Here is a 23,860-nt window from a genome sequence, read left to right as displayed (position 1 = left end):
AATCATATCTGGAATAGCAAGTTTATTTTTCTGCCATTTGAGGAGGTTGATAAAAAAAACAAGTTGTTTTCTTTTCTCTCATTTTTCAATTTAAACCACAATACGCCGCAATATATAAACTTAATAACGATATTTTTTTTTTAATTTTCAGTCATATTCTTTGAATCCGAACCAAGGCTTCAGCTGAGGGCACGCCTCAAGAAGATACGATGTTATATATTTGTATCAACTTATAGCTTCTCCTTACAAGATCGATACGACACCAAACAGGCAGATGATGAGAATTTAGCCAGTCTGTACGTTGGAGTTTTACGTAGTACGAATATTCTAGTGGTAATTTCTCCAAACAACATGAATACACTAGAGTACGGAAGTATCCACATAACAAATTTGTAATATGAACAGTTTGTCCAACGTTATTGTCTCTGTGCCAAAGTAGACCTTTGAAAGACTGTTAGTAAATGGTTGAACTACAAAGACGACTTCAAATTGGCTTGACAAAACGATAGTCACTCCTGCGTGCTGAGGTATCTAGCCGTTTCGCTTTTTAGGTACAAAATTTTTACGCGGGGGTGGGATGTTGTCAAGTTCTGTAATGGGATTCATAGACAAAATTTATTAGCAAACTTTTTAACTGTAATTTAAAACCGGAATCTAGTTTTCTATTTCTTATTCAAACCGTGGCGACTAGGACAGTAGTAAGCGCGGAGGATGATGACGAGCAAGTAATTTGAAAGTGAAGGGTGGCTTCAGTAGGGTAAGTGAAATCCTCGTTTGTAATTTGACATTTGAAGCTGTCAAATAATTTCTTGGGCCTTTATACTCACATTAAATTTCGCACAAAGCTATTTTGTGTACTAAACAGAGGCTTTATTTTCATGATTTCGGAGAATTAAGGTTTTAAATGTTGCGATAGGATAGCTTATATTCCTTAGCTTACATTTCCCCTCTTAAACGGAGAAACTGAGACTCGTTAAAATTGATAGGATTAAGTTAGGTAGCTATATTTTTGTAGTAATAACTGAAATATTATAATGATATTATAGAATGATAGCTGCTGAGCAGTAGTTAATAGTAGGGCTGGGATAGAGCGATTTTCGTTTGATCACGCGAACGAAAAGAAAACATGTTAACTGGAAAATAGAGGTTTCCTTGATTTAGCGAACAAAAAATAACGAACGTCGAGCTGCTTTTGATTGGCTTACAACGTTCCTAAAATTATGCAACATTGCTTGGCATCACCTATTTAAGGGAATGTGATTGGTCAATCGAACTTTGTTCTATAATAAGGTGTTCTTAAGGCGAAAAAACAAACGAGGCTTTGCTTTGAACTTTTGAACTAACGCACGACGAAACGAGAATCGCTCTAGTTTGCCATAAAATGAGGTAAAACTCTAAGGTTCAATGAAGGACTGTTGTTTTCTATTTTACGTGCAACGTATGGCTATGTACATCTCCTACGCTAAGTAACGTAACTTGTTGAATAAACATGACGCCATGGAAACCAGGTCTGATTCCCAGGTGCCCTCGACTGATGTGCTTAAGCCCCGCCGGCCAGTAACGAACGGCTCTGGGGATTGAAGAATAACCCATTTTACAGTTGCGTCCTTAGTGACCTGGTCTGTGAGTGAAGGTGAGACTGGAGTTGAATTTTTTTATATATACAAACGCCGTTTCTCATATCAAATTCTAGTTGTTCTTATGCTAAATAGTTTGCATTTACATTTGAAAAGCACTGGGATTTGTATCAAAACAAAATGAACAACAGCCTCGCTTCAACTCACGGGCCAGGTCACTAAGCACACAACTGTAACATGGTTTCGGCACCAAACCTCCTCCAAAAATTTAGCCCAGGCGTCTGGGAGTGAAACCGGTGTATAGAACGACTTCAATTTGAAGCGATTAAAAAAAATTACAATATATCACAAATGCTAAAACATGAAATAAATTAAAATTAACTAAATTTTGTTGTCAATATATTAACTTCTCTGTCTTCTAATTATTGATAACGTTCGCCAACAGTTAATACCGCGACCGCTAAACATGTATTTACAAACAGATTGATACAATACATTATAACTACTAATTCAACACTACCCAACTCCTCAGAATCGATAAGGGTCTGAGGATAACAAGCCTCCATTTTTTGAAATCAGAATTACCACCATCTACTACCCCCTCAAGTTTGCTTGAATCTTGGTTGGTACACTTAACCTAAACCCATAGTATAATAAAATCTCGTTGAGCGACCGCATATCTTCTAAACGACCACCTTCAAAATGTTGGCTTGGTTCGAGTCAGGTCACAGTCACATTCAAGAATCTATTGTAAACGACACCGTTCCTGATCTCTCGTGAGATTCGACTGAATTCACAACAAACGCAACTAACCAATCAGAAGTAGAAACAGAAAAATGAAACATACGCCAAGCGCGGGAAAAAGCGCGCACACCAAGTCACGTGCACTATATATATTCTGCTTCTGATTTGCTAACAACGGAAAACAGTGTTTCCATTAGTTAAAGCACGTTGCTCGAACTACAGAATTCACTGACAAGAAATAATCTTGACATAAGATTAGTTTGGACAGTAGTTTTCCTTTTTCGTTGCGTCCAAAGTTCAAAGTATTTTGGCCATTCACAATCCTGCATTTCGCACCATACCAACTGACAAAGCCTTTGGTTTGCCTTTTGACAACTTTTTCTGCAAACTTATAGGTTGGTTAATTGTCCTTTCTTCAGGCGTCGTTGTCGTGAAACTTCAGTTATTCACAACAAACCAAGAAGTCCTGCTTGTGAACCTAAAGCACTCCTTCCTTTCAAGGTCATTTCTTGAGTGGTCACGCTGTGTTAAATGATGTGTTACAGCAACCGCGTAACCACTTACAAATACAAATCAAACATTGTTCATCGAGATGCCATTTGAAAACTGGGACCACAAGGTCCCACCTCCTGCGTATTGGAGAGTTAAATTCCATGTTCGGCTTTTAAAAGCCAAAAATACTATAATTAATCACGTTTTTATGAACGTACCATCCGTTGTGATAGTACCACGATCTTGTGGAAAATCACGTGACTAAAATAGCACGCAGAGCGTACTCTTGGGAGGCCTGGTCACTGAGCCGTTCTGGGTTGTTGCATCGTTCACTCTTGAATTTTCCTCTTCCACAATTTTCGCTACTTTGGACACCGCCTGTGCTGCACCGTCACTGTTGCCATTGACTACCGCCTGTGCAACCTCCGCTGCGGCAGAGGCAGCTTTTATCGCGGGTGTAGAGTACTTGGATTTCGAGATCTGCTGTGCTGTTGCACCCGCAACAGCAGCGGCAACCGCACTCGCAGCCATGCGCCTGATTTGCTCGGCGACCTTCTCGTCCTCGGTAGTATTGCTGGAGTCCGTTTTTGGTGATTGGACTGACTGCAGGTCAGAGAATTCAACTCCCTTCTTGGGCTTACTGGATTCCGTGACTGGTTTAAACTCGTCAGACGTCGACGAGTCCAGATTAGCGTTGTTTAGTACCTAAATAAAATGAAAAATAAAAACGGCAAAGAAACAAGTCTTAGTTGACCTTCAGCTGATTGACAGAGACGCTCTTGCGCGCGCGGTGACGAGGAAGTTTGTATACTCGTGTCGTTGGTCGGCCTCTGCAACAGCGCAGGAGAGAAGCTCTCGTCCTTACTTCGAGGACTTTTCTTTCCGTTACCCGGTTTTTACTCCCTTCTTTCCATAAAATTTGTCATTCTTGAGATCAGAACTTTAAAGGTGGGATCGCATTTAACAGGGACCGGAAGCCGTGCAAGGGCCTGGTTGTTCGAAAGCCGATTAACATTAATAGACGATTTAAGGCTTTTAAAGGCTCATCTCATTTTAAGCTAATGATAAAGAAAAGCCTAAGTCGAAATTGAGGGTCAAAATTCTTTTGAAGAATCTCTATTGATTAGTAATTAAACTCGAGTCAAAGTTCAGGATTAGCTTAACGGCGGGGCTTCGAACAACTGGGCCCTGGTGAACAGTCAGTGGATATTCCATTACAAGTACATGACGAAATAAATGCTGCAAAACAAGACCTCGCCATTGTTGACAATTTAAACGTCTCAAGAAAATGCCTCCCAAGAAGTTTAGGAGTGGTAGAGAAACGAAAAGGAGGTTCACAGGTAACAAGTTTACTATGAAGAAAAATAAGGTGGAAAATGAAGCTTCAGTTGAGCAAGAATCGGCCGAAGAAACCGAAGATTCCGAGTCCCAAGAAACCACGTGGTGCTTGAGTGTTGATGACTTCCAGTTTCAGTGAGGAAACTGGGCGATGTTTCAGGTGAAGCAGACGATGGCGCAAATCAGGAAGATTTGAAAGGTCCGCAAAACTTTCGCTTGGTTGATATCTCTGATATTTACACAATTTTTCACTTATTTCGTTGCCTGGTTTCCAAGTATGGCCGTATCAAGACGGAGGAAGATGGCCGTGCCAAAACTAGCTTTGCCTCCCTGCTTCTATTGAAGTGCAAGAATCTAAAGTATTTATTTTTTCAGAGATTTTATACTTCTTCGAATATGGAAGGGAGCCAAGCATTTGAGGTTAAGTGTGGAATAATTTTGGCATCAAGCCTGACTTGTGAAATTTACTGCTGCTACGAACATGCCTTCTCCTATGCTGTCTAGAGTGCTGCTCAGACTTTGCAAAAAAAGCACGAGAACTGCTGTGGAAAAGGTGAAGATTTATTATGAACCAGCATATGATGGGATTTTTGACATTGTAGTTTCAGCAGAGAGCATTTGGAGGAAAAGAGGTCATTCATCCTCGTGTGGAATAGTCACTGTTCTGCCTACCATCACTGGAAAAGATCGAGTCAAAGGACTGTAAAGCGTGCACTGTATGGAGAAGGAAACTGAGAAGGTACACAAGAATTCCAGAACTGGTGGGAAGGACACCAGCATCTCGTGAGGCCAATCACCTGGGTACTTCAGTGTTACAGGTAAAATAAACTGGAATAATAAATACCTTATCCTCTGGTTTTACAGTTAACACTCGCATTTACGGAGAAGTTGTAAACCATCCGCGCGTATAGGGTAAAACCAAAGAATAGGATTTACTTAGTTTAATTAAACCCAAAGTTACTCCATAGACGGCCACTGGCTCTTTGTTACGGTGGAGTGAAGTGAGACATCCTGTCAAAGTCCAGGATCCGAAATTAACTTTTTTAGGCAGGCGCCAACTGGCGACTGAATATTTTTTTCAGTCGCCATATGGAAAAATGTGGTCGCCAAAAAGTGTCAATAACATTTTTCCTTCGCAGTAAAACACAAACCAAACTTTTTGGTTCCCAATTTTTTTTTAAGAATCAGAACGAAGAGAACGCATTTGGGGCTGCAATGGCGATTTTTCTGCTAATGAATAAGATTAATATACAAACACGCTGATCATAGCTGTGAAACGTTGTGGTAGTTTTAATTAACAACAGGAAAATCGGTTTTATACTTCAAGTAAAGGTAAAAAGTAAGTGACCAATTGGCGGGAGGCTTTGAATTTTAATTTTAATCGATTTGGCTGAAATAGAAGTTATTGTTTGTATAATGATCGTGGCATGAAATAGTTGATCGCCCGTTGGCGACCAGTTGTGCAATTCTGGTCGCCAGTGCAAATTTTTTAGTTGCATTGGCGACCAGGAAAGCGCAATTTCGGAAAACAAGTAGCTTTGAGTGTGGGGAAAGGGGAGAGGAGGTTACTGAAAGAGAAGGGGGGGGGGGGGGGATGTTCCCAGTTTATGTATCCCTTTACCTGTGTCTCGTGCTCTGGTGTGCGTGGAGGTTCCGGGGGGTGTATATCCCCAGTGCCGTACAGTGTTCCGTTACAATAGCTGATAAGCGCGTTGATTTGTCCTTGATCGTACTGGTGCGAGAGAGCACTCCCTGAACCAGCACTCAAATCTAAGCACACTCCGTGGTCCTTCAACAGGGACCCCAATTCATGCCCCTCAGTGTCCCACGTAGATTTGTCAAACAAAACGGAGACTACAGGCTTGCTGTGAGACAGACCAGTGTTCACATCCTGTGTGCCACGAGTCCAGTCCAGGTATCTTAAAAGTTACAAACAACAAATTTTGAGTTAGTGGATGAATTCTAATAACACACAAACATTTTAAAACTATTGAGCAGTGCGTTTGTGTGATGCTGTCTGATTGTTCGTTTTGCTTTGTTTTTGTTTTTTGTTTTTTTTTTCAAAAACGGAAAACGAGGATAGGGCTTCTCGCTAGGAATAGGGTAAACAGGTGTTTTGTTTAAACCACTGTGACGCGTGTAATCTTTTTTCCGATGATCAACCAATAAACGTACCGCGCTGTACGCACAGAGGACAAAACATGTCCGTGTAATGATACAAGATCGTAACTGGTCCAGACATCGAAGATTAAAGATAGCGATTCATCCCACTTCCCGGAGGATAGGCGCCACCCTAGCAGACAAGCCAATCTTTGTATTTCAATTTCTGACGGGAATTTCTAACTTCTTGGCTACCTTTTCTAAACCTTTGATGAGATTGCCATCCTCTCGTTCACAGTCTATTTTTGCACCCCTTTCAAATACTAAAATTATTACACTATACTATTCCATTCGAGCGGAGCCCACCCCCCTCTTCCCTCCCGTTTTTTCACCTGCTTTTAATGGGAAAGTAAGATTTCGTAAAGGTCAAAGGTGTTTATAAAAAAAAAAAAACTTAATAAGCCTGATGAGGCAACTGGCATAATTGTCAACACAGTCAGGGTCTAGAAAATTGGCGTCGAGTTAAAATAAGTCCGCCATAAGCTCCTGAAGTCGGCATCGCTGCAGTTCTCGAAATCAGGAAATCGAGGAATTTCGACGAAGAGACTCGTTTACTTCTTTTGGCACGAGAAGGTTTTTCTTTTTCTTCTTTCTTTCTTTAAACATGTTTAGTCGATAATTTGCTTATCGCCATTCAAACGTATGTTTTTTAATTCCAGGTCAAGTGAATACAGCCCGGGTACAGCCCATCATTTTTATTGTGTTTTAAATAAAAACAAGGCATAAACGGTCAGACGAATTTCCTGTTCGTTGTTCCTTATCTTATTTTCACAACAGCAAACACTTGCTTTTTCTTTCTCTGCCGTAGAAATCAATACCTCGACAAGAAAGGTCATTTTAATCTTCTACGATACGGTTGCTTGAGTTTCAAACGTCAAGCAAAAAGAAAACATCGAATTCTTTTTAATTATTTACTCATTTAAAATATATCAGCTGAAACTATATTGATCAAAATCATCCAAGGCAGCAAAAAGGAAAAATTCCCGAAACACATTTGACACTTTAAAACTAAACCGACAGTGGAGGGGATTAGGCTATCTTTTTACTGCAGACACGGAATGCTAATTTATTGACAACGCTAATAATCTGTTGTTTCAGAGACGGGTAAAAAGCATACGTATTGGCCATGAGAAAAACTCATTTTCGAAAACTGACATACAAGATTTCAAATGTCTCAATTTTTGCCGGAAAATCAGGTATGGATAAGCTGCACTCGATGAAAGATGAATCAAATTTCTACTCGTCTCACCCGATCGACCGCCATCACGAACGTTTCGCCTTCGGCAAGATACGAATGGTCTTTAAAAAAAATACAAACATTATATGAAAATTTTCGCAGATAACGATGTATTATTGCAGATAATGAACAAAAGGAGCTTAAGAAATGTTTTAAATATTGCATATTAAACGGAAATATAACAATCTGCACAAAATTCACTCGATCGCGTCGAGTCATTTCCACAAATAGGCCACAATTGTATCCAATTGCGATTCAGCGTTAACACTTGCAAGCGACGAGTACAGGCGAATCGAACGACAGTAGTTTAAGCGTGAAAATCTCTACTTTAAAACGAATATGCCTAAATTTGCCAGCTCACAACTTTCGTCTGTTTCTTTGGATTTTCTCGACCGATAAATGTTAGAATTGTATTTTACCTTGATCAAAATGGCATGTGTACCTTGTTCGTTGTCTTGTTGTTTCTTTTGCCGTTACCTATTTAAGCTGTTTCCTTGTTCCGTAGAAAAACCGATTCACTCCGCTAGTCTTCGATTATGACCTGTATGGCTTGTGATAACTTACCGATTTTGTGGCGAAAGTTTGTTTATGATCTTGGATACGGCAACAAACCCAGAAATATCAAACCGACAGCTGATATCGGTCACTGATGACGTCACTACGAATTAATGTTTCGCAAGCTGTTCATTGAAAAAAACAATTTTTTGAATACCGCCTGGTGGGATAAGCTATTAGTTCCGGTGAAATTTGTACCACGAATGCAGCTATAGTAGCAAAAAAAATAAAACAGAAAACTATAAGAACCACGCACAAATAATGCTCAGTAACTTTCATTTGAATGGTTACACGTTAGGATTTCATCCACGGACTGAAAAGTGTAACCACCTTGTACAGACCAAAGGAAAGTCCTGCTCGGTCGCTTTCATTTTAAAAATATTCATCCTCAGACTAAAAAGGTTTAACTCGTAACACAAGTCTTGGTTTAACTAACTCCAAAATAGTTTGTTCATCAAAATATTGAAAACGGACGTCACATGCAATGGACCCATTTCTCGCGTTATCTTTTGGGGAAATAATCTCAAAAGCAATAAACCGGAGTATGGACAAGGAAATATATGCACTGCGCGTAAAATATATTAAATTACAAAGGCGATGATTTTATCATTTTCTTAAAAGAAAAGTGTTGAAAATTGCTGCAAACTGAAAACACTAAAAAATAAACCATTACAATCTAACTACCTGCAGAAACACTGAAATATGAATGAGGTTTTTCGAAAAATGTCCGACTTGGCGAAAAAGGCAATTTATGAATATTTACTTAGCAAATAAGAGGATGTGAAATTTCATGTGATATGTTTCGCCAGAACGGCCCCACTGCCACCTCCTAACGTCCCTAAAACACTCGATTAATAAAGCGTTTAAATATCGTCAACGATAGAGTATAAATGGTTAAATAAAATACGCGATTGTTTTCAACGGTTTCCGTAGCAACCAGCTTATGTCAAGAACTGTTTAGGTTCTCTATGTAGAGCACACAAAGGCTACAATTTTCGCCATACATGTAATTCTGTTTCCTTAATTAAAACAATTTTACCCTTTACCTTGACTGAAAAGTCGTGATACCGAACACAATTTTCGATCGGGGTGGGAAAATCTTTACCATAATATATTAAATAACAAAATTGAAAGTTTCCGCTCGAAAGCTTTCTCTGGGAGACGAATTTAAATAACTTGAGAAGGATCCGTCTTCTCGCCTCTTTCCGCTTCACAGCCTTGTACGAGCATTGCAAGACAAGAAATTTTTTTGGCCACTACAGCTTTTTAACTGTGTCTTCTATCCGGTTTTTGGTTCATAAAAATTGGCGGGTTCACGTTGTCTTTGTTCATTTTTTATAATCAAAGGACTTCCTAACTTGAACAATTCTGTCTCCCATTGATAATCCTACTTCGCACTCCTCGAACAGTTCCTTGTCTCTAGATGGGATCTCATTTAGATACGATAGATACGTTTGAAAAACAAACTATTAAAACGACTCTAACAGGAACAAAAGAAAAATGGATGCAGCTTAATGTTACGTTACAAAAAGAACGAAACGTCACCTGGAGGCTCCGCGAAAAATCAACGCGGAAAAAACAAAGTCAAAAAACATGACCAACCTTTATCAGCTTACAAGACAGCTGGAGTACCAGGAGCTGAATAGACGCTCATTTATGAATGTGCGAAGAAATAATACGCCAGTTTACGACGATTTTCTAATTCTCCAAGATATAAAGCCAAGGAAACGTTTTTCCGGAGAAAATCTAATGGAAAATGTACTTTGCTTGTTTGCACTTAATGGCAAGATACGCGTATTTGCATAAAAATACAACCTATTTCGCACACATTGGACAAACAAAAAAACCTTAACAATTACATCTTATGTACTTCTAAAAACTTACAATAGCCGCTTCGAAATCCAAAACAGCTATTGTAAGTTTTTGTATGATGTAACACAAAAGGCACCATGAGGGAATAAAGCCATATATTAAGTTCTTAATTTTCACGAGAGCAAACTACAAATTTGAGGGGGGGGGGGGGGGTTATTCCACTTTAGACAAAAATAAGAACAAACAGAATCGCAAGGAAGAACTACTCAACACCTTTCACTCGGTTGGTCACACTTTAGGATTTTATCCACAGACTCAAAACTTAGAACCACCTTGTACAGCATAATAAACAGCGCCACAAGAAAGTACTGCTCAGTAGCTTTCATTTGAATAGTCACAGTTTAGGATTTCATCTACAGACTCAAAATTAAAACCACCTTGTACAGCATAATCAACAGCATTACAGGAAAATACTGCTCAGTAGCTTTTGCATGGCCACGTAACCAAACATCTTACAACGCAATACGTTGTCAGGGAGACAGTTAACAAAATGTTTGTAACCAACAATGAAAATTTATGCTTTAAGTTAAGATTTAAGTCTAAAGCCAGTTTCCGTTTCACCAAGAAACGCAAAGAAGATAAATAACCCTGTCCTTTGTCAGTGTATTTATTCACCTGGATGCTTCAAACGAAACCTCGTTCAACAATGAATTAAAATCACAATCGAAAAAATCAGTGCGCAAAGCGTACTTGTGTAGCTCCTCAAAGTGTTATGATGAATAACAGTTGGATGTGCATGGTGGCCTACTATTACTTTCGGCAATAAACTAAAGGAACACATTAACAAGGCTAAGACTTCACTTAACCAAAGTCAAACAAAGAAAATAGACGTTGCACATTCCAGTTTCCCAAATGACCGAGCAGAAGATTTGATTTTTTTTGTTTTAGAGATTTGTGTGAGCCCGTATCAACCTCCAGAATTGAGTTCTTTTGCAATTCCTTCTGAGATTTTTCCATTTTTCGTCGAGACAATTGTAACTGACGGTATTTTACTTTCTTTGGTTAAAAACTGTGCTCAAATGAATAAAAAGAGTGAAACAAAACAGCGGGGACCGACCCTTGATTGGCATAAGAACGAAAAAGCTAAGTGGCCGGGCAGTCCTAGAGGCTTTAAATCGCCAGCAACCGAGACAAATTTACTTAGCCGTGTTACTTTACTGAGCATTGAGCAAAGAGTTCCGGTATATCCACATAACGACGCAAGCGGCTGATAAACCAGCAAGAATGAATAGACAACCCACGTGGCTTCTTCAGACTCTCCTAAAATGTAAGAACGCTGTTTGAATCACTTCTTTGGCAAAGTTAAGGGCGGTTCTCCTACACCTGAACAATTACAATGAACGCAAATACTGCAACAAGTCAGTGCTTAAAGCAAAACAGAAAATTGTTACATTTTCTTCAGCACCATGAAAAAGCAGCCCAAGATGTTACGATCGCCAAACGAAGTGCTCTACTTACTGTGACGTGACAAAAGCCAAAAACAGAGACGAGTCCGCGATGATTTTCCGACGTTTTTCGTTCAGTTCTTGTCCCGTTTTACCAGCTAGTACCCAGTCTCCAAGGCAGTCAAACCCGGCCAGGTCAAGGGACTGCTGTAGAAGCTTCACCTCGTGCTGTTGATCCGGGTGATAACTGATGTAAAGCACGGATTTACCTAGGGAAATATTGCACGGCGAGTCAATACGTATAGTAATTACGTGACTGACAATTCACTAAACATGCATATTCACTTCAAATCGTACATCTTGGGAAGCATTTCTCGTATGAGCACAGTAGTTAGATATAAAAGTTTGTTTGACCCCCTACTCTCTCCCCACTCCCCCCCAACCAAAAAAAAAAGAAAGAAACAAAAGAAAAAATTAAAAAAAAATTATGATAGTCCATCTGATCAAGTTAAATGAGCCATCAGCATTGCTGCAATACTCACAGGCGATGTTAGCGAGCCAACTGATGGTGTCTTCAGGAATCTCCAAGTGTTCATCTGCATGCAAAGCTGGTGAATAAACAAAAACAGGGCTTTGAACAGTTTTCTGTGCAGAGGATGCTATGTATTGGCATTTATTGATCTAAAACAGGTGCTTCACCTTCAGAACTGTGGTACAATCTTGAAGTACAAGAGTAAAATTTTCTTTGGTGTTGTTTACTATTGTGTGCAAACTGGAAATAAAGTTTGGATTTGAGTAAAATATCCAAAAGTATGACTATCAAAACTAGAAGTTTTGACCGGTAAACTGTTGTGCTATTTATTATGCTGTAAAAGGTGGTTCTAACTTTGAGTCTGTGGACGAAATCCTAAAGTGTGACCATTCAAATGAAAGCTACTAAGCAGTACTACTTTACTGTGGTGCTATTTATTATGCTGTACAAGGTGGTTCTAACTTTGAGTCTGTGGATGAAATCGTAAAGTGTGACCATTCAAATGAAAGCTACTAAGCAGTACTTTCCTGTGGTGCTATTTATTATGCTGTACGAGGTGGTTCTAGCTTTGAGTCTATGGATGAAATCGTAATGTGTGACCATTCAAATGAAAGCTACTAAGCAGTACTTTCCTGTGGTGCTATTAATTATGCTTTACAAGGTGGTTCTAGCTTTGAGTCTGTGGATGAAATCGTAATGTGCGTGACCATTCAAATGAAAGCTACTGAGCAGTACTTTCCTGTGGTGCTGTTTGTTATGCTATACAAAGTGGTTCTAACTTTTGAGTCTGTGGATGAAATCCTTGATGAAAGTCGCTGAGCAGTACTTGATGGCGACATAAACAAAGGATTTCACTGAGTTTCTTCACTTACCTGCAGGTGGAATGAACCAACAGTAGTTTGTATGATGATTTACTTGTGAATTGTACTCGCTCACAAGCTCATACAGTGGTTTGTGCTTTGGTCTGTTGCAGCCGAAAATTGGTACCGTGATCTGTAAAAAAGGAAAGGACATTCTTTTGAATTTGGGATAATGGCATCACTATGCTATCAGCAAATTTTCAAAAGGAATCTGCTGTCTGGCCCGAGTAGAATAAAGAAACAATTTGTATCGCCTAAATACTAAAACCGTAATAAACTCGAAAAAAAAACTCGGCGTAAAATGAATAAAAAGTTTAATAAAATAGACCGTTACTTCCCGCGACGCTATAAATTTGCATCATTTTTAACAATAAGTGAATCCTCTACTTAGAAATAGGATTTTGGAAAATTTAACAACAGATTTATTTGTTAAGCACATTCTCGCTCCCAAAAGTCATCTATCCCAACATCCGGTTCATTGTTTTGCGAACAAAATGTCATTCGAATCTCCAGCGTAAAATACTCCACAGCACTCATGTTAGTTTCCTCCAGTCCATTTGGAAATTTTACCTCCTTTTACTGGTTTACACTAGTTTTGTTCCCTATTCACATAAATTTAAGTCGCGTTAATCTTTATTAAAGAGATTTAGCATCGCCTATACTCAAACGGCAAAAATAACCACGTGACCACGATTTTCCCGCCATTTTTCGCGTTTGCCGGTTGCCGTTTTTACGTGAAAACAGGCTATTTCGCGTTTGCCGTCAACGTGAGAACTGCGTAAGTATTTCTTCCTTTTTTTCTTATACATATAAGTAGTTAATTGTTGAAAACAAGTACACCAATAATTTTCCCGGCAAGTCATACTAGGGCAAATTAAGTTTCATGTTTAAAAATCCTTCATAACTCGCTCCTTACCGCACTTTTCTTCATGAACTCACCACAGTGAGTCGCAAAACAGTTTCATCGAAACTCGCAAAATTAGCTTAAGTCAAAAGGTTCACGCTATTTTACGTGAAACTTGAAACGGCAAGGTGACGTTTGCCGTTTCACGTAATCTCTCTACAGCTGTCACAGTATTAATAGAAGCGTTAATTTCCTTTATTAAGAATCTTGGCAAGCTGGCTGTTCTTATTACCTCAGGACAAATTCCCTTGTAATTCATCAGCAATGCTTCATTAACGTAGAAATACTTTGCCAACACAACCCATGTCATGATTAGGGCTTGCTTACTGCCGTCAGTAATCTTGCACCGACCAATCACATCCAAGGTGGTGTTATCACGTGATATCTGTACGGTCACGGGGCCAACTTTCAAAATGGCGCCCGAGTTCCAGTATGAGCACATTTCGCAGGAAGGCTTCAAGTTTGCGCATGCGCCGATAAGCAGTGGTGCAGTGCTGTCAATGGTCACGTGATCACGAAACTTGTAACGCCATCCCACCTGAATGTGACCCTCTGGGACGGAACTGGGCCAAGCTGTTGTATCCTAGGATAGACAACGTACAAAATGATTGAAGATGTCACAGTCAGGGGAGGGATCAAGTGGAAAGGGATACCCCCTAATACTGCCCTAAGATCAAGGTTCTTGCTTTCCGTTTCGACTCCTTTTGCTACGGTTGCTTTTGGAGAACTACTTCTTTCAGGCAAACCAATATACACACTATATTGATCTATACATACTACTGACTGCCAGAATGGCAGCATTACACGCACCGAGCATGCGCATAAATCTGATACACTGCACGCAATTTACGCGCGCGTTCCATCAAATACACACAAATGTGTGCAACTTTTGTAAAATTTGTCTGTAAATTTAACATGTAAAGTTAGACTAAGACACATTAACTGTGTGTAATGTAGAACAAAAACTCTTGCGTTGATCACTTGCAAAGATACACGTTCTTGAACTAAAAGAAATATTTTTAACAACGTATTGTGATGGGATGTTGCAAGTTTATTTAACTACCTCAAGGTGAAGTTAAAAGGAGAAATACCACACTGTGACCTACCTTTGACTCTTCCGGCAGCTTGGGCATGAGGGGCACATAGTACCTCTTGAACACTGAGCAAGACTTGTACTGTGACATGACAAGCTCAACATCATAATTTCCCTTTGGAGCACCTTCCACCAAGAACCCAAGGCTTCTGAACAAACTGATTACATTCTGTAGCTCTTCTTCATCCAAGAGTCCTGGGATCTAATGTTTAAATGATTCAAAGAAAACAACTTTACAGAAGATGTTCACCTTTATCATAGTCTCAGTACCACAGTAATTTACAGAATGCCTTCAGGATTCTTGAGGGAGGAACTTAAGGTTATCCCACCTCCATTAAATCATATTTTGACACACACAGATACATACTGTAGAGTTCAAAACCTAGAAAGTGCCGCCCATCTTTTTTCTTGGATTAACTCAGTTTATTTCTTCTTGCATGAAGGTGAAGTCATGGAATGCATGACAACAAAGATTTGGTGGCAGAGCTGTGATCATAAGCTGTGGGATCTGACTCTGCTTAATTCTCTGTATACATTTATCTGACCCATTTGTTGGCACAGCTTTGCCAACAAATTTTTGCCACTGTGTTTATACCCAGGATAGTGTCACCAGATACGTTCAGATCTTAATTTAAAACCACACAAGTACGCCCTTGCCAGGAAAACCATGAATGCTAAGAAATAATGACAAAAAAATAATACAAAGAATGACCATCATTACTGCATGATTTGAGCCAAATGAGCAACAAAAGATGCAAACAATGGAAGCCACTGATAGCATGGTTAATACATGTAAATCTAAAGGCACTCTCACCTGAAAGCATAGTGGCACAACTGACTCTCGCACAAAGCCTTTGCTCACAATATCAGCAATGGCTGCTCTCAAGGTCCACTCATTTGGCCGTGCACCTGTTGGCCAGAACTTCTCCACTTTACCAGCCTTGACAAACTGAGGGACAAATTCACGAGGGTCTGTTTCACACAGGACCCCTGCTATGCAATTCAGGAGAGCACTTGGGTTCACACATACAATCTTCGAAGGGCCTTGGTTTTGGCAAGATGAAGGAATGTTGAATACCAATATACAGCCCTGAAAAAAACAGTTTTGAAAGTCAACATTTATCTTACCATTAACTAGTTAAACTCTGAGTCGCATCTAGTACCTAAGCTCTGGAAATCTTAGACACAAACATCCACTGAATAACCTCTCCTCCACCATTGTTAACCATAAACTCAAAGACCTACAGCTACTAATGTTCACAATGTTTTAAGCGATATAAATTATTGTTATGACTGCATCATGTAACCCATCAACTCCCTTCAATAAATTATCCCTCTTGTCCTCTAACCTTAACATCTAAACCCCCCCCTGAAGTGGGAAGGAAATGCAGCTACATTGTAGAGTTCTGGGTATGCTATAGATCCTTCAGTTTAGTCCAACTTTCCATTCTGTATATTTCCGTACCTTGTACTCTAACACCGTTGTTGCTTGTTGAACAGCTTCAACTGCTAGCCCCACGTCTGATGCAAGGCGCAGATAATGATCCCAAGAAAGCAGCATGGTGTTTTTTTCACGTAACTGTAGTATTTCACAATAGAGATACACAATGCCTGGACTGATTTCTTCCACTAAGTGAGGGAATAATGTGCTGTCCATCAGGGTTTCAGTGATGGAATGCTGTAACTCTGTCATGCCCTATGAAGGAAAATGAAACTGAAGTATTTGCGCAAATTTGTGAGAGTGGGCAGTAGTGTAGCGGTCAGTGGATCAACTTTGATCATGCACTTGATCACAAGATGGGAATGTTGGAATTTCAAGGATGGTTCTTCAACATGTCATGCTGTTTTCCTTAAGAAAAACTATAATTCAAACTGTCTGTACCCAGGCAAATACAACACAGTAAAAGGGTACCACTCATTGTTAGCGAAACCAACGTAAAACAAAAAACCATGTACAGTATAAGCTTAGATTTATATAAAATGTACTGGCTTCCCGTCCAGCAACATAAACCTCTTAACTGCCATTAAAGTGAATAACAATATGGCTGATTACAAATTTATTTCTTCAACTTGGAATTGCATAACTTTCACTTTGTTCCTCTCACACACCCAAAAATACTGTGTATAAATTTCCTCATCAAAACCCAACTTAAAACCTGTCTTTTCATATAGTTGGCCTTCATTATTTGTTACAGCCACTTAAAATAGAGACACAATTACAGCAGCACTTGCTTCAGTCATGTCTACTCTTTAAAGGCAACCAGAAGAAGTGTTGATCATAGAGGGAGAATTGATCTTAACAGGGAGCTTTGAAAGGAAAGCATACAAAGACAACAGAATAAGACTTCCTTAATTTTCCTACTGAACACAATTTATACTGGAGTACTGGAGCTCTAGGGACTGAGTTACCTTTCCTTTCAAAGTGTTGACAAATAACACTTGCTGCGGAAGTTTGGACCAATTGCAAACAAGATTCTCCAGCTTGTTTAATCTTAATTCAACACACTTGTCCTGTCGTAGATCCCTGTTGGAAAAAGTTTATAAATAAATATGAACTTCAATTTCTTAAATCATACTCAGATTTCACTTCAAAGTAATATAAAATTTGAAAAATAATTAGAAAAAATTTTGAAAAATTAACAGCACACCAGGAAAGACCTGTTTAGCAATGCACTAAATAGTCACAGCTTACAACTTCCTCACTGACTGAAACATAATTTAAGTTAGAACCACCTACAGTAGTGCAGCATAGTCATAAACACTACCAAAGCAATGCACTGCTCATAAAGTAGTTTCCACTTGAATGGATAATGTTTAGGATTTCATCTACAGACTCAAAAGGTTTTAACCACCCCATAAAGCATAACAAACAGTGCAAAATAAACTAAATCCAATTTCCTCTTAACTTAATGTTAAGTCTTAAATATATGTAGTTTGAAATGTCTGGAAGCAAAACTGTTTAAAGACAAAGCAAAGAGCTTATTACCCACCGTAGCAAGTCTATTTCAGCCTGAATTTCCTGTCTTTGGCTTGCGTCAGCCTTCTTTACAGCCTCAAGTACCTCATCACCAAGCATGCTCCGATCCTCCGCGCTGTCAGCATGTGTTCCTACTATGATGAATGGTGATGTGGGTGCCTAGAAAAAATAAACCAGTGAGAGAAGAACAGAAAACTACTATTCATTGATCACTCACTTAATTAAGGTGCCTTGCTTTTGACACTTTTTTTTCCTCAGATATAATGTTTCAAGAAAAGTCCTGGTACTTTGATCCCATTTTATATAGTCTTGTTCACCAGCTTTCATTTTTTTGTTTTGTTTTTGTTTTTGTTTTTTGTATGTATGTATTTTTGAATGCTTTTCTTGTAGCCCTTGAAAATAGTTTTCCATGTTGATTAATAAATTATACACCAATAGTAACAGTTACTGTAAATTATGTGTACAATGTAATTAAATAATTATTTTTTCAGAAAAGGTCCTTCGGGGGAATAGATCATAAAATAAAATAAACATGTGCTAATTTAATTTGGAATTTTTTTTTCAGTCAGCTTTTTACAGACAGTATTTTTTTTCCAGGTTAAAATATTATAGTGACCAACAATACGATAGAATATGTGAGATGGCATCTTACCAAACAATGAGATAAGATTCTCTATTTTTCTTTGAAAATCTGTAGCACTTACATGAACAGAATATGTTTGTTTTATGACTCACCTTTGATCGCATGAGAAGCATCCATTGTAAAACAGACTCAATTTTAAAAGGGTCATGCACATTAAACACAATGGCAAACAGTGACTGCTCACAGAGGAACAATGGGTGAACTCCCTGAAGGCACTGCAAAAACAGAGAATCATTCATTCAGAAAGTCATTCATGTGAAAAATGACTCCTATCGAACGTATATAACTTACAGTGTATCTTTGGGTACCGTAAAAGTAAAAAAAAAAATTAAACAATAGAGTTAAAACCACCATTAAGCTTCAATAGCATAAAAAGCACCACAGGAAAGTACTGCTCAGCTGATCCATGAGTAACTTCCATCTGAATCATCAGAATGCACTTTTTGATTTTAACCTACAGACTCAAAGGGAAACACCACCAAGTACTGCATAAATAAACAGTAACCCAAAAAATTGTGCTGGCCGAACATCATTTGATGCAGTCAACATGTACAGTGATCATGACAATTTCTCCTGACAATATCACTACAAGTTCAAGTACAAACAGGCCATGAAAATACATGTAAAGCCAAATACACAAAAATGATAGAACTTTAAACAACTTCTCAAAACCACAACCAGAATGATACATATCGCAGCCAGTGACGAGTAAATGCATGTTGATATCAGGGCCCATATGGTACTTACAGCTCTTCCGCCACAGTCCCACATTTCCACGGTAAGTGACAACATCTTTTCATTAACATCAGTGCCAAGGTCAACAGACTCTAAACATTGAACAATTAATAAAAATGAAAATGTCTTGAATCTGGGACAACAAAGCTAAACCTGACCTAGTACAGTACCAATAAGCAGAAACAAAAACAATCACACTGTGGAGAAAAGCAGTACATGTGCAGTTGTACATTCAAAAAAAATACTGTAAAACAGACATGTCTGTTGCCCGTTCATTCCAGACCATCATCATCATCATTACAGGTGAACCCAGTGAGAGAATCTGGTAATTAATGATTCAGATAGTGAAGGTTTCTCGCTCCATATTAAACGTGTACTGGGTAAGGGAAGGGAAGGGAAGGGAAGGGAAGGGAATATGCCTTGCAGTTCTCAAATTTCTCAAACCAGTGGACCACAAAAAACATTGTCTAATCACACTCTTGTTCAGAACTGGCCTTGATATCCTAGAATTTCATACTTGGAGAGTCTGTAGCTCTATCAAGTTCTGCAGCTTCAGCAGGACAACTGATCAACTATTACTAAAACCAAGTTAACTTTGGTTACTTATGCTGAGTTAAATTCGTGAAACCTTTTTTATGCATGTAAACTTCATGCTTAGTGTGTCAGCATGAAGCTAATTGTAAAAGGCCTGTTATATCAAATGATTCATATGGTACATGTAATTTAATAAGCATAAGGCTTGGCTCATGAAAGGTAAGGTTGATGAATCAAGGTTGCTCTGATGTCATTTGATGTTGCAAACCCTGTCATACCTAAGATTTTTCCATTCTTAATTCAAATCTACCAAAATGAATCAATTCAGAAGCTGTACCAATGTTGAGCCATTGCCATACCACTTGGCATGACAGATGTAAGAGGTACAGTGTCTGAACCAGGACAAAGAACAAGATTGGTGTTACTTGTGCACACTCAAGTTAAAAATGAAGAATTGCAATATAACTCAGCCTTATGACTTTCATTATAAATGCAAAAGAGAGAAGAGCTTACAATACACACCTTTTCCACTTTTAAATGGTTTCCAAGATCCAACATGAACGCCTTCAGTTGAGGTATCAGCGATAGACTGTGTCATGGTGGGAAGACTTGTCATTAAACTTGTTTTCCCACTCCCTTGATTTCCCAGAAATGTCAAACGGCACAGTGGCTGCAAATCACATTTTTTTAGAAAATCACGACAACACCCCAGGCCTTTGGTCACCTTGTCCAATGGTGGACATTTCAGCGCAGTACAACCTTCCACTTTAAGTTCTTGAAGCGACACATGATGCAATATACCAAAAGGAATGTGTCTAACGGCACATTGCGACATGTCCACTGATGTCAAGTTATGACAGTTTGTCACCAAAGCATCTAAAGATTTTTCAGTCAATTTAACACACCATTCAAGTTGAACTTTCGTCAGAGCAGTACAGTTTGTTGAAAGTGCAACAACTGAATCATCAGAAATGTCTTGACAACCAGAGAGGTCAATTGATTGAAGCATCTTACATTTCGAACAAAACATACACAAACCTTGATCAGTCAACTTGCAATGGCTAAAACATACATCCCTTAAATTTGGACAAACATCACCCAACCCTTCAACAATGTCATCATTCACAGCAGACAGTTCACTAAGATCCAGTGACATGAGAGTTGGTGCAATGTGAGCCAGAACTTGCCTTAAGCCATTTGATGTAATATTCTCAAATCCACAAAGTGCAAAGTGTTCCACTTCCAAATCTGTTCTTTCAAGAAATGATGCAAAAATATCATCATTAAGAACCCAGCTTTTGTCATCCTCGTTACTATTGCAATCATCATCATTGTTATCATTGTCGTCGGCTAATTCCTCAGATTCAGTTGACATGATTGTAACATGTTTCAGGTGCTTGCAGTTTTTCACAAGTGAAGAAATACCCACAGATGACAGTCTTCCAAGCGACCCAGAGAAAGAAATATTTGTGAGCTTTGGACATTGTTCTGAGAGCTTGGTAGCACATTCATCATCAAATGGTTGACAGTTGTGAATGGATATTGCACCAAGATCAGGGTTTACATGTTCCACAAGAGCTTGAAGATCTTCTGAAGAAAGATTTTTGCAGTGTTTGAATACAAGTTCACTGACAGGTTGGTTTCCTTGAAGGTTTTCCTGCAATTAACAAAAACAAAGTTTAAACTAAATTATTTATACCCCTGCAAAGAACAACTGACTTCCGAAGCTTATGACTCTTTCCAGTTATTTCCAGTTCCCAAGAGATTTCACATGCTATACTAATGAGGATTTGAACTACTCGTTTGTCTAATTCCAAAAAGATTTTTTTTCATAATTTGTTGTAACAATATGCTTTTCTAATTCATACTTTATAAGCACCGCAAGAAGCAACAAATGCAAATAATACCGAGGCATTCATAAATTAAAGGCCAGTACAATTTATTGGCCAACAAAATATCGGAAAAACAAATACTCAATTAAGTGGCTTAGAAATTTTGAATTTTTCACTAAAGTTTATCTATCTATGGCTCTTTCATACACACTGTAATGACAGAAAAAAAACTACGTAAAATATTCAGATGTATTGAGTTTTTTCAGTCTGTCAAATGTTTTGAGTAAACAACTGAATAATAGAAAGGCCGTCAAATTAAAAAAATAGAATTTCGCTCTGAAACTGAAACATCTCGGATTCGTTAAACGCGCGAACGAAATTTTTCCCTTTCGTGTCATTTAAAAGCATCCCATTGATAAATAAACTCCGAAATAACAAATCCAACAAGAAGATTTTTAACAACGGGAAAATAATCCCAGAAGAGAGTAAACATTTGTCATGGTAATAATGTGAGAAGCTGTGAGACACAATAGGAAAGTGGGAAATTGTTAATGCCGCAGTTCGGAGCTACACGAACCTTTATTTTTATATATTTCCACGACAACCGAACATAAACTCTGAATTGCCTTTTCTTAAAATTTTAAATTAAATAATTTAAGGGATAAGGGCTTTCAGTCTCCTTTATCCTTTACATTCAAAGTAAAATCTTGATTATTAAATAAGTCTGTGGATGAAATCCTGAAGTAAGTGACCACTCAAACGAACGATATAACTTAAGCTTATATTAAGCTGAAACTTACAATGTACCTAGCAGCGTTACTTTGTCGGCATTTTTGTAAGCCGACAAAAATTTGGGAAGCGTTTTAGTTTTGGAATCTGAGTTTAAGGATTCATCGTAATGTAAGCAAACTTTCCTAGCGTAGTTCGCGCTGAAAGAGAAACATCAGCTCATCTTGATCGGTTTCATGTGTTGAAAACATACAAGACTCAACTGTAAACGTTACAGATCATTTACGATGACCTTTTAGCAGTTATGTTTTCGTACGCGTTCCAAACGATATAAAAGCTTCTTTTAATAGCCTACGAATACTATGTATCAGTGGCAGAAAGGTCAAACTGTTTAGATCATTAGAGTAATATCAGGAATCGAAGCAAACCTCCTGCCACTTCAAAAATCGATCGATCTGGTTACCACACATGCACAACAAATCAATGAACAACGTTTTGCGCTCAAAACGCGAGATACAATTCAGTTCGATTCGTACGAGCGAAAGCGGCTTCTTGCAAGTATCTTCGAAAATTACAATTTCCTAGTGCCGATAAAACATTATCTTCAACCTAATGAAGTTTACAGCGGGAAAATTATAAACGAAGTTTGATTGCAATTCACATCTCAAAACATACCTTGATCTGCTCCACTGTCGCATCTTGTTGAAAAACAGTTCTGTTGGATGCCATGAAAACGCTAATAAATCCACCAAGATATTTCCAAAATCCTGAAAAATATATCGGTAAAGGGAGATCGGCGGTGCATCCTGTCACGTTCTGAAGTTGTAATTTGCGAAGCTCGATTCAGGTTTCCATAGAGTTGAAGCCTCTCAAGTACAGCTGGCTTTCGTAATCATGCGCAGTAAGCGATTGTAGAACTGGGGGGACAACAATACAAAACAGTGGGGGTGAGAGAGTGAAAATTATCCAGAATTAGCCTGCGTAGCTGGCGGTATTGCAGGCTCCGCCGCCAAAACTTTATTTCACGCGCGCCTACAATACCGCCAGCTACGCAGGCTAAATTGATACCAAAATATTCTCACATTTGTGATATCCAACAGGCCTCTTTCGGAATATATATCTCTCTTTCTGCTAAGCTGTTTTGCAGACGATATGTAGCTTATTAAGGGACGGACCATTAGAAAAGTGATGGGGGGGGTGGGGGATTTTCAGTCTGCAAAAATTTTTTTTTATGCTCAGTGCTTGTGCAGGAATTTTTTTTTCAGTTGATACCCTCTGCACGAATTTTTTTTTTTTTGTTGTTTTCCAGAAAAAAAAAATTAAATAAAGGATTTTTAAAAAAAAGTTGTACTTTGTGGGCTTGGAATGATTACCTTTAACCCCTGAGACAATATCTAAAAATTACAGCATAATGGTCAAAACTAAACAAAAACAACGAAACCTAGTATCTAGTGCTGGTAGTAAAATCAGCCTCATACTTAAATAAAAGACTGGTCATCATTTTAAAATAATTTAAATCAAATTTCATGTACTGTCTGTTTATTGATTGTTTACTTTTTAACACATTTTAATAAGAATTGATTCAAAATTTTTCAAAACTGTTGGCGCCAAGAAATCTTATGAAATATTTCATAACAAACACTTCAAGTAGTATATAATCT

At 38.4% G+C, this 23,860-nt stretch overlaps 2 protein-coding genes across 5 annotated transcripts in view; one reads left to right on the top strand and one right to left on the bottom strand.

Annotated features, from left to right (window-relative positions):
• Positions 1-2,563, top strand: part of LOC146475670 (uncharacterized) — a 29,568-nt gene extending 27,005 nt beyond the window's left edge. For all 3 annotated transcript variants that reach the window (XM_085115369.1, XM_085115367.1, XM_085115368.1), the window contains one exon: positions 152-2,563. In XM_085115369.1, the coding sequence (XP_084971495.1) occupies positions 152-187 (36 nt within the window). In that variant the 3' untranslated portion in view covers positions 188-2,563. The remainder of the gene's footprint in view (positions 1-151) is intronic.
• LOC146475669 (uncharacterized) lies at positions 2,210-23,072 on the bottom strand. 2 transcript variants are annotated; one of them, XM_085115370.1, is made up of 15 exons: positions 22,875-23,072; positions 20,161-21,295; positions 19,117-19,196; positions 18,462-18,584; positions 17,740-17,885; positions 17,159-17,273; positions 16,215-16,445; positions 15,564-15,839; positions 14,763-14,951; positions 13,889-14,239; positions 12,765-12,885; positions 11,903-11,968; positions 11,434-11,629; positions 5,773-6,070; positions 2,210-3,518 (listed from the first exon to the last, which is right to left on the bottom strand). In XM_085115370.1, the coding sequence occupies exons 1-15, from the start codon at positions 22,926-22,928 to the stop codon at positions 3,075-3,077; spliced, it is 3,825 nt and encodes a 1,274-aa protein (XP_084971496.1). In that variant the 5' UTR covers positions 22,929-23,072; the 3' UTR covers positions 2,210-3,074. The 2 variants fall into 2 exon arrangements, with proteins under 2 accessions (XP_084971496.1, XP_084971497.1); XM_085115371.1 differs by lacking the exons at positions 2,210-3,518; positions 5,773-6,070 and having other exon boundaries at positions 11,430-11,629.
• Between the last annotated feature and the right edge of the window lie 788 nt (positions 23,073-23,860).

The sequence above is a fragment of the Pavona decussata genome, unplaced genomic scaffold (assembly GCF_977016875.1).
Source record: "Pavona decussata unplaced genomic scaffold, jaPavDecu1.1 SCAFFOLD_83, whole genome shotgun sequence".
NCBI lineage: Eukaryota > Metazoa > Cnidaria > Anthozoa > Scleractinia > Agariciidae > Pavona > Pavona decussata.
Note: the sequence above shows the minus strand (reverse complement) of the source record. Positions and strands in the feature narration are given on the sequence as shown.